This window comes from Podarcis raffonei, chromosome 3, assembly GCF_027172205.1.
Source record: "Podarcis raffonei isolate rPodRaf1 chromosome 3, rPodRaf1.pri, whole genome shotgun sequence".
NCBI lineage: Eukaryota > Metazoa > Chordata > Lepidosauria > Squamata > Lacertidae > Podarcis > Podarcis raffonei.
The window spans coordinates 103,579,617-103,596,371 of NC_070604.1; the positions used below are offsets into that span (position 1 = coordinate 103,579,617).

General features: G+C 41.4%; 1 protein-coding gene across 2 annotated transcripts in view; it reads left to right on the plus strand.

The window, feature by feature from the left end:
* Nucleotides 1–16,755, plus strand: part of CAMKMT (calmodulin-lysine N-methyltransferase) — a 248,869-nt gene that overhangs the window by 207,753 nt on the left and 24,361 nt on the right. For both annotated transcript variants that reach the window (XM_053383366.1, XM_053383367.1), the window contains 2 exons: nucleotides 3,011–3,071; nucleotides 16,467–16,541. In XM_053383366.1, coding sequence (XP_053239341.1) covers nucleotides 3,011–3,071; nucleotides 16,467–16,541 — 136 coding nt within the window. The remainder of the gene's footprint in view (nucleotides 1–3,010; nucleotides 3,072–16,466; nucleotides 16,542–16,755) is intronic.

The window sequence follows — 16,755 nt, forward strand, 5'->3', positions numbered from 1 at the left end:
AAAGCATGTGCTCTCTTAATACAAAATCAATATATATCAGGTATAAGGAACACAGAAGCCGGCTTTCATATTAACTATTCCAGTTTTTAAGCAATCTCTTTCCCTATTGTATAACATTTAGGGGTACCTTTAACAATAAAACTCCAGTGTGTTGTCGTGCGCCATGCAAACATGAATGTATTCTTTTTAAAACTCTGCCACTGCTCATATAGCACCATATTATGGTATAAGAAGCTATAATGTATAGCTGCACTTCCTAATCTGCACTGAAATTAAATTACACTTGTTAGTAATTGCATTGCATAGTAACACTACTGTTTTATTAATGTATTATTTTGCCTTAAAATTGTATTTCCGACTTTTTACAGTTTTATGGCTCTATTAGTAGTCAAATCAATTGGCAAAGGAAAAAAAGGAAATGTGTTAAAGGTGGATTTGGTAATGTACCTGAACATCAAATTTGTATTTTCTAAATTTTAATGAAATAATGATCTGAAATTCATGCCTTGGTCCAGACTACAAATTTCTTAGCCAGATCTCATTCTGAAAGTTATGTGGTATATTCAAACTATTTGCACTAATGTAAATACAGCTGAGAACTTACACATTCACTGATGAAGACTTTCAAGGAGGAAAAATGGTTTGGGGAGCTGCTTAAAAGTGATCTGTATTTTAGCTCTTTGTTTATCATGTACTTATGAATTGAAATATGGTATCTAGAAATGTGAGACAAGCTCAGAGTATATTACAATATCCACAATGCAACCCCCCCCCCACAAAAACCAGTAATATTATAATATAGCTATATTGTGTATGGCTCTCTAAATAATCTTAGAAAATCTAGGTTTTAAAGAGAAGCTTGAGAATGGATTCTGGAGAATAAAGATTTATGCACTATGTAAAATATGTTGTTTATGATCCTGCATCCAGCTATAAACATATCCTATGTAGAAGTTATTTTGATTTCAGTAACAAATGTTTGTGCATGTGTGTAGGATGTAGTTGGATGCAGGTCTGAACCCTTCATGATTACACAACTAAAACAAAATTATTGAAGGCATTTTTTAAAAAAAGTATACAATATTTTATTCACGTATTTGCTTAATTAACCAAATAATACATAATTCTTTATGATATTAGTCATGCCCTTTCTTTTCACTATGATTCGGATCACGGTGTTACACAGAACACCATGGAAACATGTCAAAAAAATAATAATCTAAAACCCAGAGGGCTTTTTTTAATGTATTTTTCACAGCAACAACATTATCTCTACTATTTTGTTACACACACACGCATATATACACACAAATGTCTGTTACGTTCATAAACTTCATTATTATGGCTTTCTGAGCCTCTGTTACTCTCAACGGTGATGCATTAGAGAAATGTGTTTTTCTTTGCAAACGCCGCTAATGTGATTTGCAAGCTGCTCCTGTGGCAACTATATCCATACCAGCGCTACAAACACCGCTATGCTGGGATTCCCCACAAGTCTATGTGTGTCATAATAGCATTGCTATTTGTATTTCGCACATAAATCGGTGAGAATGGGAATGGGGACAACTCACCTAGGACAACTCCCCTAACAATATTATTATAACCTCTATGTCAGAGCAAGTCTACCTGCTAAATATAAAGCAGCCTGTTGACCTCACATTATCACTGGTCAACGACATAGCAGGATTGAATTGCTACTCTTGCCTCATACAAAACGCTGCTGTAGCTACTTCAGGGTAAGCCATTTCGCATGTCCATGGTTTTTAAGGCCGGTGTTGAAGGCAATTCAAAGCATGCATGTCTGGAAGGATGCTCTCCTGGTTTTGAGGCTAGGCAGCAATTCTAAACAGAAGTGGGTTTTCTTGAAAGTCATGGGACTGATTTCCAAGCAAATAAGATAAGGATGGAGGTACTGGCTTTCTTCAGGAGGAAGAGTGGAATAACAATTTTAATAAACAACAATAACAGGCAACTTTCAATAATTTCTCAGTTCACTGGTTCCAATGAGAAAGTGTTGATAGTTTGCCAGGAATGGTGGTGAGAAAGAGGAGGCTAACAGACCAATGTATACCCCAGGGTGATTTGACTTTGGGGTGATTTCTTCAATAATCCAGAGTACATGTGTTTCAAGGCAAGTTCAGGGGTTATCAACCTGGTCCCTACCGCCCACTAGTGGGCATTTCAGGGTTCTAGGTGGGGGGTAGGGGGTTCGACGGCACAAGTTGAATCCTCCTTCCATCGAGCACTGGTGGGCGGTAAGGAAATTTTACCATCAAGAAAGATGCTTTAGTGTGCAGTAGGTATAAAAAGGTTAACTACCCCTGGGCAAGTTTAACTGACATAAAGTGACTTTCATGTATATCTGTTTAAAAGTTAGGGTTCCTTCAGCTACCTCTCACATTTGATGGCTAATTATGACAAATTTTATCCATTTTACTTTCCATCGGGGAATCAAAGTATCCTTGGTGGGATGTGTAAACACTTCAGCAAGCTTGTGATGGGGGTGGGAGGTGCTGCATGCTCTGAGGGTGAGGGTGGGATACAAATAAATTATTATTATTATTATTATTATTATTATTATTATTATTATTATCTAAAGGTGCACTTAAGGGTGGGTGTCTGTGAGTGTTGTTCATCTCAATGTGTATTCCCAACCACAACTAGTCATTGTGTGTTAGCCCATTACTACCATGAACATCTGGAATGTGACGCCTTCCAGATGTTGTGGAACCACAACTCCCATCAACCTGGACCATTGGCCATGCTGGCTAGGACGGATGGAGTTGGAGTCCGACAACATCTGAAGGTCACCACATTGACCATCTGAGCATGATGCAAATGAGCTGCAGTGGTCCTCACATTGATTAACCAAGATTAAGTGGCAGCTCTTGCGCATGTGTGCTCATAATATATAATAATGACTATGGTTGCAGAAATATTTGCCATTAAAAATGAGTAGATTTTGATCCATCAGTTTTATTTTATGGATGATTCTTAACCAGTGTTATAGATGTAAGCGATATAATCAGAAGAAACCAAAAGAAGTTCAGAGCCCAAGCAGTCTCAAGCTGGTAAGACACTTCTGATGTTTCTTTTACATTGTTTCTGTATGAACTTTTACCCATGCTAAATGAAAGTAGGATGAGGATGAAGCGCTGGCTCGTTTTCAGACTTGTGCTTGGCTCTCACTTGGAATCAATTTTGTCAGACAAAAATTATATACCAGTCTAGCATGTATTGACTGAACACTTAGCTTTTTATGTTAATCCAAACGGCTTTTTTTCAAAATTCTGAAACATATATTGCTTTGCATGCACAAGAAAAAGTAACTTGTGCTACACATCATCTACCTTTAGCTACATGCAAAAAGGTCATTTTTAGTACTGGCCACAGTGGTGTAGTGGTCAATTTTGATTCCAGGAGGCCATCATGACATCCCACATAAACATACCCCAAAGGAAAGTCCCCAATTAGAGGCAGCTGTGTCGACCCATTATTACACATCGGTAAACCCAGAAGTATCACACCAACAAGCAGCAGTACACAGTGTAAAATCTGATTTATTGGACTCAGCATTACTGCGATGCTGTGCATTGTCTTCTGGGATGAAGGTCCCTTGAATTCAGTGGTGCTTAATTCTGACGGCATATAGAGTCAGTTTGTAAGACACATAGAGCTTTAACAAAAGATCTTCAACCAGCTGAAATGCAAGCAAGCCTGCAAAGAAGGGTTGCCATTTTAATTGCTAACATTAAGTAGGGACCCCTTCGAGGAAAAGAGAAGAAGGGAGGGCCAGAGGTCACTGGTAGAACATCTTCTCTGCATGCAGAAGGTCCCACTTTCAATCCTTGACATCTCTGGCTGAGAGGGACTCACGTCTATAATCCTGGGGACCTGCTGCCAGTTTGTGAAGACGATACTGAACTAAATGAACTGACAGAATGATCTGACTCAGCTTCCTATGATCCTGTGGAGTATTCAGCACCACTTGGTTATTTCCCTCATTCTCTGACTTCCTCTATGCTAATCTGTCACAAAAACTTGAAAACCTCAATAATACCTCATTCGCTTTGCCTCAGCATCATCACTTCTGCTGTGAAAGATGTCCTACACAGGATTCCCCCTCTGCTACTACAATAAAATAAATACTACTACTACTACTACAACTAATAATAATAATAAATACTTCACTGATGACCATAATCAAACCACTATACTCAGCAGTATTCCTGCTGAAGGATGTGTGAAGAGTGTGAAGAAGCGTTCACTAAAATATGTATTTAGCAGACACTACTAAGTGATTCAGGGGCGCGGGTGGCGCTGTGGGTTAAACCACAGAGCCTAGGACTTGCCGATCAGAAGGTCGGCGGTTCGAATCACCGCAACGGGGTGAGCTCCCGTTGCTCGGTCCCTGCTCCTGCCAACCTAGCAGTTCGAAAGCACCTCAAAGTGCAAGTAGATAAATAGGTACCGCTCCGGCGGGAAGGTAAACAGCATTTCCGTGTGCTGCTCTGGTTCACTGGAAGCGGCTTAGTCATGCTTAGTCATGACCTAGAAGCTGTACGCCAGCTCCCTGGGCCAATAAAGCGAGATGAGCACCGCAACCCCAGAGTCGGCCACGACTTGACCTAATGGTCAGGGGTCCCTTTACCTTTACTAAGTGATTCACCACAAACTAGACATGTTTGTTTTTCCTCAGGGGCTGTTACAGCTAGAGACAGAATTGGATTGCCCTTACACTGTAATTAATCTATGTTTAAGAAAGCAATTAATGTCTGAAGCTACCATATAGTATGTCAGACCATTGTCAGTCCAGGTCAGTATTAGCTATTCTTGCCAAGGTTAGCTCTTGCTACTTGAAGATCATTTTGAATGTAGGTGCTTGTGATTGAATCTGGGTCCTTAGGAATGCAGCGTAATCTACTGTTACTGAACCGTTTGAGGCCGGGAAATGTTTTCTTCCTCTAACTGTCTCTCTGCCTTGTTTGGAGCCCGCAACACAACTCAGTGGTAGACCACCTGCTCTGTATGACAAAGATTTAGGTTCCAATCTACCTTCTCTGTCCTAGAGCAAGGCTGTTGAAGTCCAGCTGCAGCCTGCTTTGACGTTTGAGGTTAAGGGTCTAAATGGAATAGCCAAAACCAATGTTGTATAGGTCTGTTTTAGGCCCATTTTAATGGGCATTTACTTAATATTTCAGTTCTAAACTGGAGGCAAAACCATTGGGCAGCTTAAAGCAATTGTTCCTTTTTTATCACATGTACTGAACTTAATACAATCCCATATCATTTCAGGTTCCAAGCATCCAAAATAAGTGCTTTTCTTAAGACCTTAAACACCTCTGATTTCAGCTCGCTGTGAACAGACCCCTGTTTTGTTTCATACACACCCATATGTAGGTTTCAAATTGCCATGTAGTGTGTGCAAGACTTCATCTCTTGTCAAGATTTACAACCTGGTCTTTTAGATATCAATCAAAAGCACATTTTCAACAATGTCCTCATTTACATTTATCTAATGTTTAAGGTCATTTGTGATCATTTGAGTGTATTTCAGCATATGGAATCAGTGAATAATAGATTTCAGCTCCATGCTGTGAAGAAAGATTGTGTTTTTACAAGACATAATGTTGTTTACTGGGTGTTAATAATCACTAATTAATAAACATATCTAGATTTCTAAAATGTTGCATTTTCTGTGATGGAAATGTCAAGTGTTTAACTTGCTGAGTGCAATAGCATTTTCTTCCTTCTCTGCATAAAATAATTTAATTACAGAAAGATGTGCAATGTTGTACTGCAATATACAGCACGTTGGTCTTTCCCATTTTGGTACCTATAGATTCCCATTCAAATATTTCATATCAATAAAAACTATTTATAGCATACTCTTGCTATGCTACCATAAAACAGTTTGAATTGTGCAAATATAAATTTTGACTAACATCCTTTTACCCATTTTACTATTTTATTTCTATATCGTCTAATATCTCTCTCCACCTGAAACATATATACTTGCAGGCAATTTCTACTGAAATTAACAGGAGCTTTTCCCCAGCCAAATGAGTTCAAGCATATTTTCAATTAGCGAGTAGTCTTACTCAAAGTTGTGTAAACAGATAATGGTTCCCTTGAAACCTAGGCCTTGGCTATATTTTAAAATCATTGCTGCACATATTTGTATCCCTAAAATAACATGTTCTCTGCTACAGAATTGAGCTCTATGACTAGATATATCTGTTTGGTAGCTAGGATTTATCCTCTCCGAGTGGAACCCCTGTCAGGTTTTCAGTTAAATTGCTACAGTCAGGTGCCTGCATCCTCCACAATTAAAAAATTGTTGGTGGTTCTGCCATTCTCACACTTCTGTGTAGGTTGTACATGGAATATTGGAGAAACAGTATCATCAATAGCCTTTTGTTCCCCGAATACCAAGGTCCCTATTTAGGTTGCCCTACTATATTTTATAGGGACGCGGGTGGCGCTGTGGGTAAACCTCAGTGCCTAGGACTTGCCGATCGTATGGTCGGCAGTTCGAATCCCCGCGGTGGGGTGAGCTCCTATCGTTCGGTCCCAGCTCCTGCCCACCTAGCAGTTCGAAAGCACTCTTAAGTGCAAGTAGATAAATAGGTACCACTTTATAGCGGGAAGGTAAACGGCGTTTCCGTGTGCTGCGCTGGTGCTGGCTCGCCAGAGCAGCTTCGTCACGCTGGCCACGTGACCCAGAAGTGTCTCCGGACAGCGCTGGCCCCTGGCCTCTTAAGTGAGATGGGCGCACAACGACTGGCCCGTACGGGCAGGGGTACCTTTACCTTACTATATTTTATAGTATATAGTAATATAGTACTATATTTTATATTTTATATTTCATAGGGGATGCGGGTGGCGCTGTGGTCTAAACCACTGAGCCTCTTGGGCTTGCCGCTTGGAAGTTCAGCAGTTCAAATCCTTGCAACTGGGTGACCCCTGTTGCTCAGTCTCAGCTCCTGCCAACCTAGCAGTTTGAAAGCACATCAAAGTGCAAGTAGATAAATAGGTACCGCTCTGGTGGGAAGGTAAACGGTGTTTCCGTGCGCTGCTCTGGTTTCGCCAGAAGCGGCTTAGTCATGCTGGCCACATGACCTGGAAAAACGGTCTGCGGACAAACGCTGGCTCCCTCGGCCAGTAAAGCAAGATGAGCGCCGCAACCCCAGAGTTGTTCACGATTGGACTTAACGGTCAGGGGTCCCTTTACCTTTACTATATTTTATGTTGAATGCCTGCCAAGCACATGTCCGTGTAAGGCTCAGGGTGGGGGTGGAGTGCTTTCAAACAGTTATGGCCCATATGTCTCATACAAAAGAGAGGCTGACCAATTATGCTTCTTTAAACATTTTATTAATCCTCGCATTACATCACACGTTATGCCTTCCCACTACATCCTCTAGTTACCTTAACTGTTGGGGGGATTCTTTTCCCACCCACCTTTCTATGAGAGAGCCCAGGATACTTCCCACCCTTTATTCAGGGTAGGATCACCTGCAGTCGAATTTCAGTGGGGTGGCTTCTCTAGCCTTATTATTTGAGTGCTGAGAGGAGCAGTCCTTCACTTCCTGGGCCTCCTCTCAGCTTGTGCCCAGAGGCTCCTTCTTCTGCCGCTGACCACGCTATCTTTCTCAATTACATCTGGAAGATATTGGAGGGATTGTCCTTCAAGCAGGCACTTTACTGTCCTGGTCTTCTCTTGCCCTCTCTGCCATCTGGTTTTTCCCATTCTTTCTGGAACCGAACTCCCCCCCCCCCCCGTGCGTGGTTCTGATCTCCTGCTCTGCCCAGGAGGGAAGGCAGAAGCAGGACTTGCACCCACAGGGACCCAAGCCGCCTAGCAAGGCATCCTCCTGCCATTTCCAAGAGGCTTCCCTGGCACCCACTGTGGGTTCTTCTCAAATCTCCCATAGGGGAAACCCAGCCTGCAGGTGCTGCTCCAACCATCTCCTCCTCTTGGCTCCATCAGATATGGATGGTCTGACTAAGATTGCTGCTGAACAGGTTGTTGCTGCTGCTGCTGCTGCTGTGTCTACTGGCAAGATGCCTGCCTTCCTCTACACACTCCCTCCATGGAGCCTTCTTTTTTACTTATCAATTTCATAAAATTTATACAATGCTTGATTGTGTTCTTTAAAAAATACAAAAACCTTCAAAGCCGGTTTACAAAAAATAAAACAGAGAAATCAGGAAAAATTCACAACCATACTTTAAAATACTAAAACAGACTAAAATTATCTCAACTTTCTAAGCATCTGGGTAGGTTCGTTTAAACAGGAATGATTTTAGCAGGCACCAAAAAGAGTACAGTACACATGAAGACAAAGTCCGTATGAAGTCTGACTAGTGCAGAATAAAGTTGAACTCTCATTTTCCATGTTTGGGAAACTATGGTACTATTAATGCTGCCTAAAAATTGCTTTAGCCCTTTTTTGCCACTGCATCACACTGCTAACTCATGTTCAGCTTGTGATTGACTACAAACCCAATATACTTTTCATGTATAGCCAGGTTTCCCTCATCCTATACCTGTGCAAAATGATTATGATTAACTAAACAATTTTTTTCATTTGTCAATGATGCATTTTATTTTGTTAGCTTTGGCCCATTTTTATCAAGGTCTTTTTGAATTTTATTGCCATGGTAGATACTGTAACATTTATGTCATCTGCAAATCCCGTCATTGATTAAAATTTTGGAAAGTATTCATGGGTTCCATGTGCCTGTCACAGGAATTATGTAGAATTCTGGTGTGCCTTTTCATTTCATTATCTATAGGTTGCCTACTTTATATTCATAATTTCAAAGCACCTATGATGGAATTAGTCAAGGTATTTAACCTTAGTGACCATACATGAAAGCGTAGAGAAGTTGTGTTTCCAATTTCACAGCCAGTTTTGTCTCACCTTCTCCCAAAGGCCTTTATGATGACCTTTCCAAAGGCCAGGCTAAGTTTCACAACTCTGTTTGAGATTTGTCATCACAGTGGGCTTTCCAGTAGCAAAGTGACCCATGATGACTTGAATATTGCCCATGAGAATTGGCAGCCAAGGCACAATAATCGGAACATCTGAGGTTGAACAGTTTTCCAGTAGCCCTGGGTGTAAATCAGGTGCTGATATCAAGGTCAGAGAAAGCAGCAGACTGCCTAACTGTAAACAAAGCACAGAACTGTACCTGATAAAAATAAACCACTTATTCTCAGAGTATATACAGGATATTGTCATAATCTCATTTTATCCTACCACTGGAGCATTTAAGATTTCTTGGTAATGCAACTGAAGATCTACAGTAACGGCACTTCAGATTTCTAAGTACCGGTACTTGGGGGGAAATGGATACCCTATTAATGAGAAATAATGTGTAACTTTAGATGTCCTTGGAAAGTCCTTGGAAAGTTACACAGTGAAATGAAGACCAGTGATAGACTGGAAGGCCATAGCTCAGTAGCAGGACATCTACTTTGCATACAGAAGGTCCCAGGATTAATCCCTGGCATCTCCAGGTGAGACTTGGAATGTACCCTGTCTGGAATCATGGAACGCCGCCACCGGTCAATGTAGATAATATTGGGCTAGATGGAGCAAGGGTCTGACTCAGTATAATGCAGCTTCCTAGGGCCAAACAGAAGGTGCTGCTCCTCAGTAGCAGAGCACATGCTTTGCAGGTTTGAACCCTGACATCTCTGGAGAGCAGTTGCCAGTAGACAGTCCTGATTTAAATGGACCAATAGTCCAACTCTGTAAAAAGCAGATTCCTAACAATCTTAGAATCTCCTCCACTTGGTGATAGGTAAGGTAAAGGTAAAGGTACCCCTGCCCTTGCAGGCCAGTCGTGTCCGACTCTAGGGTTGTGCGCACATCTCACTTAAGAGGCCGGGGGCCAGCGCTGTCCGGAGACACTTCCGGGTCACGTGGCCAGCGTGACGAAGCTGCTCTGGCGAGCCAGCACCAGCGCAGCACACAGAAACGCCATTTACCTTCCCGCTATAAAGCGGTACCTATTTATCTACTTGCACTTAGGGGTGCTTTCGAACTGCTAGGTGGGCAGGAGCTGGGACCGAAAGACGGGAGCTCACCCCGCCGCGGGGATTCGAACCGCCGACCTTGCGATCAGCAAGTCCTAGGCGCTGAGGTTTTACCCACAGCACCACCCACGTCCCGATATTGGTGATAGGTAGAGTGGTGCAAATAAAATGCATATGGGGTGCCACCAAGTTGGATGATATCTCAGGCACAGTGACCTTGTAAAGTCCCGTAATGGATTGCCTTGGACTGACTTAGTCTAGGACAGACATAGCAACTGGGATGATGCAGTTTCCTATATAGCAGCTGCAAAGTTCATGATGCATACGGTCTGAGAAGGTGTGCCACACAGTTTGTTCCTGTATGGTCACTATATTGTCAATATTAAAGGCATCATGGGTCACTTTGCTACTGGAAAGCTATTCTGTCCCTCAAAAGGATGCCAGGGTTCTGTGAACAGCCTTTCCTGGTGCACGGCGATATAAAGTTGTGCATCTTTGTATTCTCTTCAGTTACCCTGGAGAGCTCTTGCTAGCCACCATAGACAGTCCTGAGCTAGATGGACCAATGTTCTGAGTTGGTGTAAACCCATATTCCAATATCGTCTTTACTCTTCCAGGTTGTTAAGTGGCAATCTTTCCCACCACCTGCTGCTTCATCCCTTTAATCTGAAGTTGCCAGGGATTGAACCTGGGGAACTTTGGCATGTGAAACATGTGTTCTGCCCCCGCTCTGCAGTCCCTCTCCTTGCAAACGTAAAGCAAACAGAGAGAATGGTCTTAGCCTAGCCATCTACTTTATTTCATGGTCCCTCCCTGTCTCCATCAATTGTGCAACCCAATAAGGACTGTACATGGTACTGTTTCTGCACATTTGAATGTGTTTTATGTGTGCTGTGTTAAACAGATAGGGCCTTTATTCTGCCTGAAGAAAGTCATCTCCCCCAAGTTGCCATCATATCTACCTGATGCTGAAGAGCTTGTTTATTCCCCTCAGTGAAAATTACCAATATATATGAAGAGAACATTGTTCTGCCAGAAGGTGGCAGAAGTAAAATAGGCACATGCTAGCCTTATCACCTGGTACAAGAGTTCAGGGTGTGGAAGGCTACAGATAAAATCAAAACTTAATTCTCAAAGTACTTCTTCTCAAAGCATTAGATTCGCACTGTCATCAGTAAGAGTCTTTCTGGCTTGATCTAGTCATTTTAATCTGGTATATACTTGAAGGGCAATTTCAAATGAACCCTCAAGTACAATACCACTTCATTAAGCACAACTAAACTGTTCCTTGGTTTGAATCTGGTGCCTCAACCAAGAAAACAGGCTAAGAATGTCAACAATCTTCCCTCTCTGACCCCCTCTGGGTTCTGATTCCACTTTCTTATATCCTGAGTATCCTTGCCTTTTTAAGCTAAGCAAGGATATAAGAGAAGAACAGGTGATAGAAGAGAACAGAGAGAGATTTATTTAAAAACAATAAAAACCTTCAGTACCTTCTGAGCCACCGTAGTTTATCAATATACTGGAAGTTTAAGATGCGTGTGTGTGCTGAATGTCTAGAAAACAGTGGATCAGAATAATAACTTCATTTCAAGTATTTGATTCAGATACTTTAGATTTAGTTTTTGTGGTGTGACGTATTATTTCAGTTCTTCTCAAAAATAGAAATCCCAGTGAAAAGTTTAGATATTTCAGTGTGCTACCAAGCCAGATTCAAGGTGCTCTTGGTAACATATAAGAACATGGGGTCTGACTATATGAAGAAATTACTGTTCCCATATAGAATTGCCCCTTTGTTAAGATCAGAGGTCTTACAGGGAGCAGGAGCAGAAAGGAGAAGGAAGTTCTGTTGCAGAAGCAGAGGTCTGTTGTGCCAGCAGAACAGCAGTGCTGGATACAACCCTCTATCTTTATTGTGTGGATCCCAATACTTAATTTACAGGGTAAAATATTTGCAACTTGGGGGGAATTTCTGGTAATCTTATAAACTTTCATGGGTATCATAAAATACCCAATTCACAGAAGAAAAACTGTCAAAACTGACCTGCAAAAAAACCAACATGGGCAAAGCACTGTGCCTCCCCCCCCAAAAAAAAATAAGAGAAATTAAAAAGGCAGGAGCCTCACCCTAAACAGGCAACCCTCCAACCAAGCAATAAAAACCACAAATGTAGATACACACAAACATAAACTGGGCAGTGGGGGACATAAACTTGGATTGGTTACTGTTTACAGATTTGTTAAAATTTAAGTGGCATATAAATTGTCCAAGTTTATTTTATTTTTCAACTGTGATGACCAGAGACCATTCTCCTGGTGGTGGTGCTATTAGCTGAGGCACACTATGTAGTAAATCTGGGGGGTGTATTTTCTATGGTGGCATCGGATGAATGGAACTCCCTACCCTCAAAAATAAGGCAGGCCCAGCTGTGATCAACTTTTGGTGCCTGCTTTTAAAAGACCTAGCTGTTTATTGAGGTGTTTGCTAGGTAATAATTCTCAGCTTGGGATAATTTCCAGCTTTGCTGACTATAGTGGATGGAATCTTAGAATCCTAGAATTGTACAGTTGAAAGGCACTGCAAAGGTCATCTAGTCCAACCCCCTGCAATGCAGGAATCTTAGCTAAATCATCCATGATAGGTGGCTATCCAACCTCCGCTTAAAAACCTCCAAGGAAGGAGAGTCCGCAACCTCTTAAGGGACAGCTCTTACTGTTAAAAAGTTCTTCTAGATATTTAGTGGGAATCTCTTTTCCTGTAACTTGAATCCATTGATTTGGGTCCTACCCTCCAGAGCAGGAGAAACCAAGCTTGCTCCATCCTTCATGTAACAGCCCTTGAGATATTTGAAGATGGTTCTCACATCTCCTCTCAGTCTCCTCTTTTCCAAGCAAAACATATCCAACTCCCTCAGCTGTTCCTCATAAGGCTTGGTTTCCAGACCTTTGATTACCTTGGTCACTGTCTTCTACTCATGTTCTAGTATGTCAATATCCAGAGCTAGACACAGAACTCCAGGTGTGGTCTGACCAAGGCAGGATAGAGCAGTACTATTACTTCTCTTGATCTGGATACTATACTTCTGTTGATGAAGCCTAGAATAGCATTAGCTGTTTTTTTGCTGCTGCTTCATCACACGGTGGACTCGTGTTAAGCTTGTGGTCTACTAAGACCCCTAGATCCTTCTCACATGTGCTACTGGGAAGCCAGGTGTCCCCCATTTATGCAGCTGTTCTACCTAAGTATAGAACCTTACATTTGTCCCTGTTGAAATTCATGTTGGTAGTTTAGGCCCAGTTCTCTAAACTAAGGTCATCTTGAATCCCAATTCTATCTTCTGTGGCATTAGCCACCCCTCTCAATTTGGTGTCATCTGCAAATTTGATGAGCATCCCCTCAATTCCTTCATCCAAGACGTTGAACAACTACAAGCCCATGACAGATCCCTGTTGCACTCCATCTGTCACTTTTTTCCAGGATAACAAGGAACCATCAATGAGCACTCTTTGGGTTCAGTCAGTCAACCAGCTACAACGCCACCTAACAATTACAGTGGCTTAATGTTTTAATGTGTTTTTATCCTGCTGCATTTTGTCTGAATTTTGTAAACCGCTTTGGTGTCACTAAAATGATGAGTGGTGTTCAAATTGTTTTAAATTAAACAATATGCTGCAATTTGATTAGCCAGAAACATGTGTAAGCACTCTGGAGAAAGCTGATAATGTTGGAGAGTAACAGGGCACACCCACAGAGGCGCCCCTTGGATTCTGCCACCTGATTCAGCTGCCTCTGCCTGTCTCGGCCCTGTTCTCAGTTCACGTGGCTGAACCGAACAGGTTTAGGATCCAGCCTAAGTTCCCTCCCCTTGAATGCCCCCCTTTTTGGAGCCTACACTGAAGACGAAGAAGAAGAGGAGTTTGGATTTGATATCCTGCTTTATCACTCCCCTTCAGGAGTCTCAAAGCGGCTAACATTCTCCTTTCCCTTCCTCCCCCACAACAAACACTCTGTGAGGTGAGTGGGGCTGAGAGACTTCAGAGAAGTGTGACTGGCCCAAGGTCACCCAGCAGCTGCATGTGGAGGAGCGGAGACGCGAACCCGGTTCACCAGATTACGAGTCTACTGCTCTTAACCACTACACCACGCTGGCTCTGCTGGGCTGGGCTCACCCAGCAAGGTCCCAGCTAAGCCAAGCATGTGAAGTTACACCAACTGTTCTGGGAACAGGAGCCCCTCCTATAGGTTTGATTCCTCACTGAGCGATCTTCAGTGTCAATATATTGACATTAGGCAGGCGCCATTAGTGTATTCTTTAAGATATCTGACTAAAATGTTTCTGTTTCAGAGGGCCTGTTCAGGCACACAATTGTGTTTCGTCATTTTTAACAGTTTTTAAATGTTCAAAATATATTTTCCCTTTTAATTTTCATTGCATTTTCATTACTAATACGTTTGCTGCCCTGGACCCCTTTGAGAGGAAGGTTGGGGTATAAATTTGATTAAACAAATAAATATATTTGTTTGTTTGCAACAGCAAATAATCAGGAGTTTAATAATAATAACTATAACAATAATAAACACAAGTCCTGTCACATTAAAAAATGGTTCTTAAAGTCCTTGTTTGTCTCCATTGGATTTCTTTCAGTGGAATGAAGGACTAGTGATGGTCTTTGAAGCTCAACTGCCAACTGCCATTGCTGTTTCAGGATTCTTAAAAAAGAAAAAAAAATCATCAAATGAGAGCTAACAACCCCACCAACTTACCTTTACCTAATTTTCACTGTTGTAACCTAAGTTTCCACGGAAACAGGGTTGAAAAAGCCGCCAGTAGCCAGCAGGCAGCCGGCAGCTGAGAGTGAGAACTCTCCTTTGTCACTTTCCACTAGTGGATACATGCTGAGCACTGAAAGTGCCAGTTTGCAAAGCCACCTAGATTTCTAAAATTTGCACCCCATTTAGAGTTTAAATGGGAGCGAAAGTGTGTGTGTTTGTGTGTGTGTTTGGGCTGGGGGTGGGGGAAGAGGTGATTAAATTAACCTACTGTTTTTCACCCTGCGATTGGCACAATACATTCCAGAAAAGGTGAATTGCGGAATTGACTTTTGCTTTATTAGATATCTTTCTTTCTTTTTATTATTATTATTATTATTTACATTCTACACCTTTACAGAATTACTTGTATATATAGATGTGTGTGCAATGTGTGTGTGCATGCAATATGTATGGTTCTGCTGTTTTCAAGGGCTATACATGATACCCTTTTTGTCTTCCATGTCTATTGCACACACTGCCAAATGATAAGACCTATTCCACCACCAGGAGGATATTATAAGTAAATCATAGACATAAATCACCCTGTGTGACTTTGGGAGATTACTTTTAACCAGGAGCAGCTTGTTGCCAATGGAAAACGAACGTTCACAGAACAGCGATAAACATGTACAAACTGACAAACCCATCCCTGCCTTCTGTTTATGCATCTCTATGTCTGCAAGTAGAAAATAAGTTATCTACTTTGATAACGAGGCAAACAGATGTATAAGAAGAAGAAAATTATGCTGCAATCACAAGCATACTTAATGCAGAGAAAATCTCACTTGAACGTATTTGGGCTGAATAGGCATTTTGGACCTCACTGTTAGAAAGGGAGCACTTTCTTCGATATTACACACACACACACACACACAAGCAACAACAACTTCTGGTTATAAAGCTTCTTTATTTGGAAACCAAATACTAAAAATGTTTTATTTGCTAATACAGTATTACAGATCTTAGAATTAAATAACATAATAGAGCAGCTAATAGCACAGATCTTGGAATTAAATAATATCATAGAGCAAAGGTTAACTGTAATTGCGTATTGTAAAGATTGTCAGTAGCAAAATAGTTGGCACAGAAGTGAAGCCTGAGCATTCTTTCACCCTTTCCCTCCTCCCCACAAGCACAAGGATATAGTTGCTTCATGTGTGAGAAACTCAACTGACTTGCCTGTCGGATGCAACAGAGAGCAGAGCACGCAATGCCTTTTCAGTTTGCAAAAGTGTGTTTCCATTCAATAAGCCACACTTGATTCCCCTATATTCCTTTTCAATTAATCTACAGGAGTAAAGGGCCGAAACCTATAAGCCTATTTTACGTTTTAGTTCTCAGTTTATAATGCAGAACCTTTGACGCTGCCTTTGACTATATAAAGATGTAACTCTCTTGCTTCGAGATGTAAACCATAAAGGAGATGCCTAGTGTAGTCTTTTTAGCTGCACTTTTTATAATTTATCTGTATGTACTTTTAACAGAATGACTATTCACGTTCTTTGCCAAAAAGTGTAAATGCTTTTCTTTTTTAAAGGGGAGGAAATGCAAAAAGATGAAAACATGTAAGTCTAATTTTAAAAATCTTCTTTCTCTCTCTAGCATTCTACGATGGGATAATGAGACAGATGTCTCTCAACTGGAAGGACATTTTGACATTGTTATGTGTGCTGACTGGTAAGTACATAAAAAATCATAAAACTCATGTTAGGTGGGGGGAAGCTTTGCTGGAGTAATTGTGCTGTGCTGCTTGCTGATGGCTAAGCAAAGTCAACAAATGAAGCACAAAGCCACCTTAACCTCAACAAATTAATATTCATCTCCATGTGACAGTTATAAGGTAGTCTTCTATCACACAGTAACTTCTACCACATTATTTCCCAAAGATTGA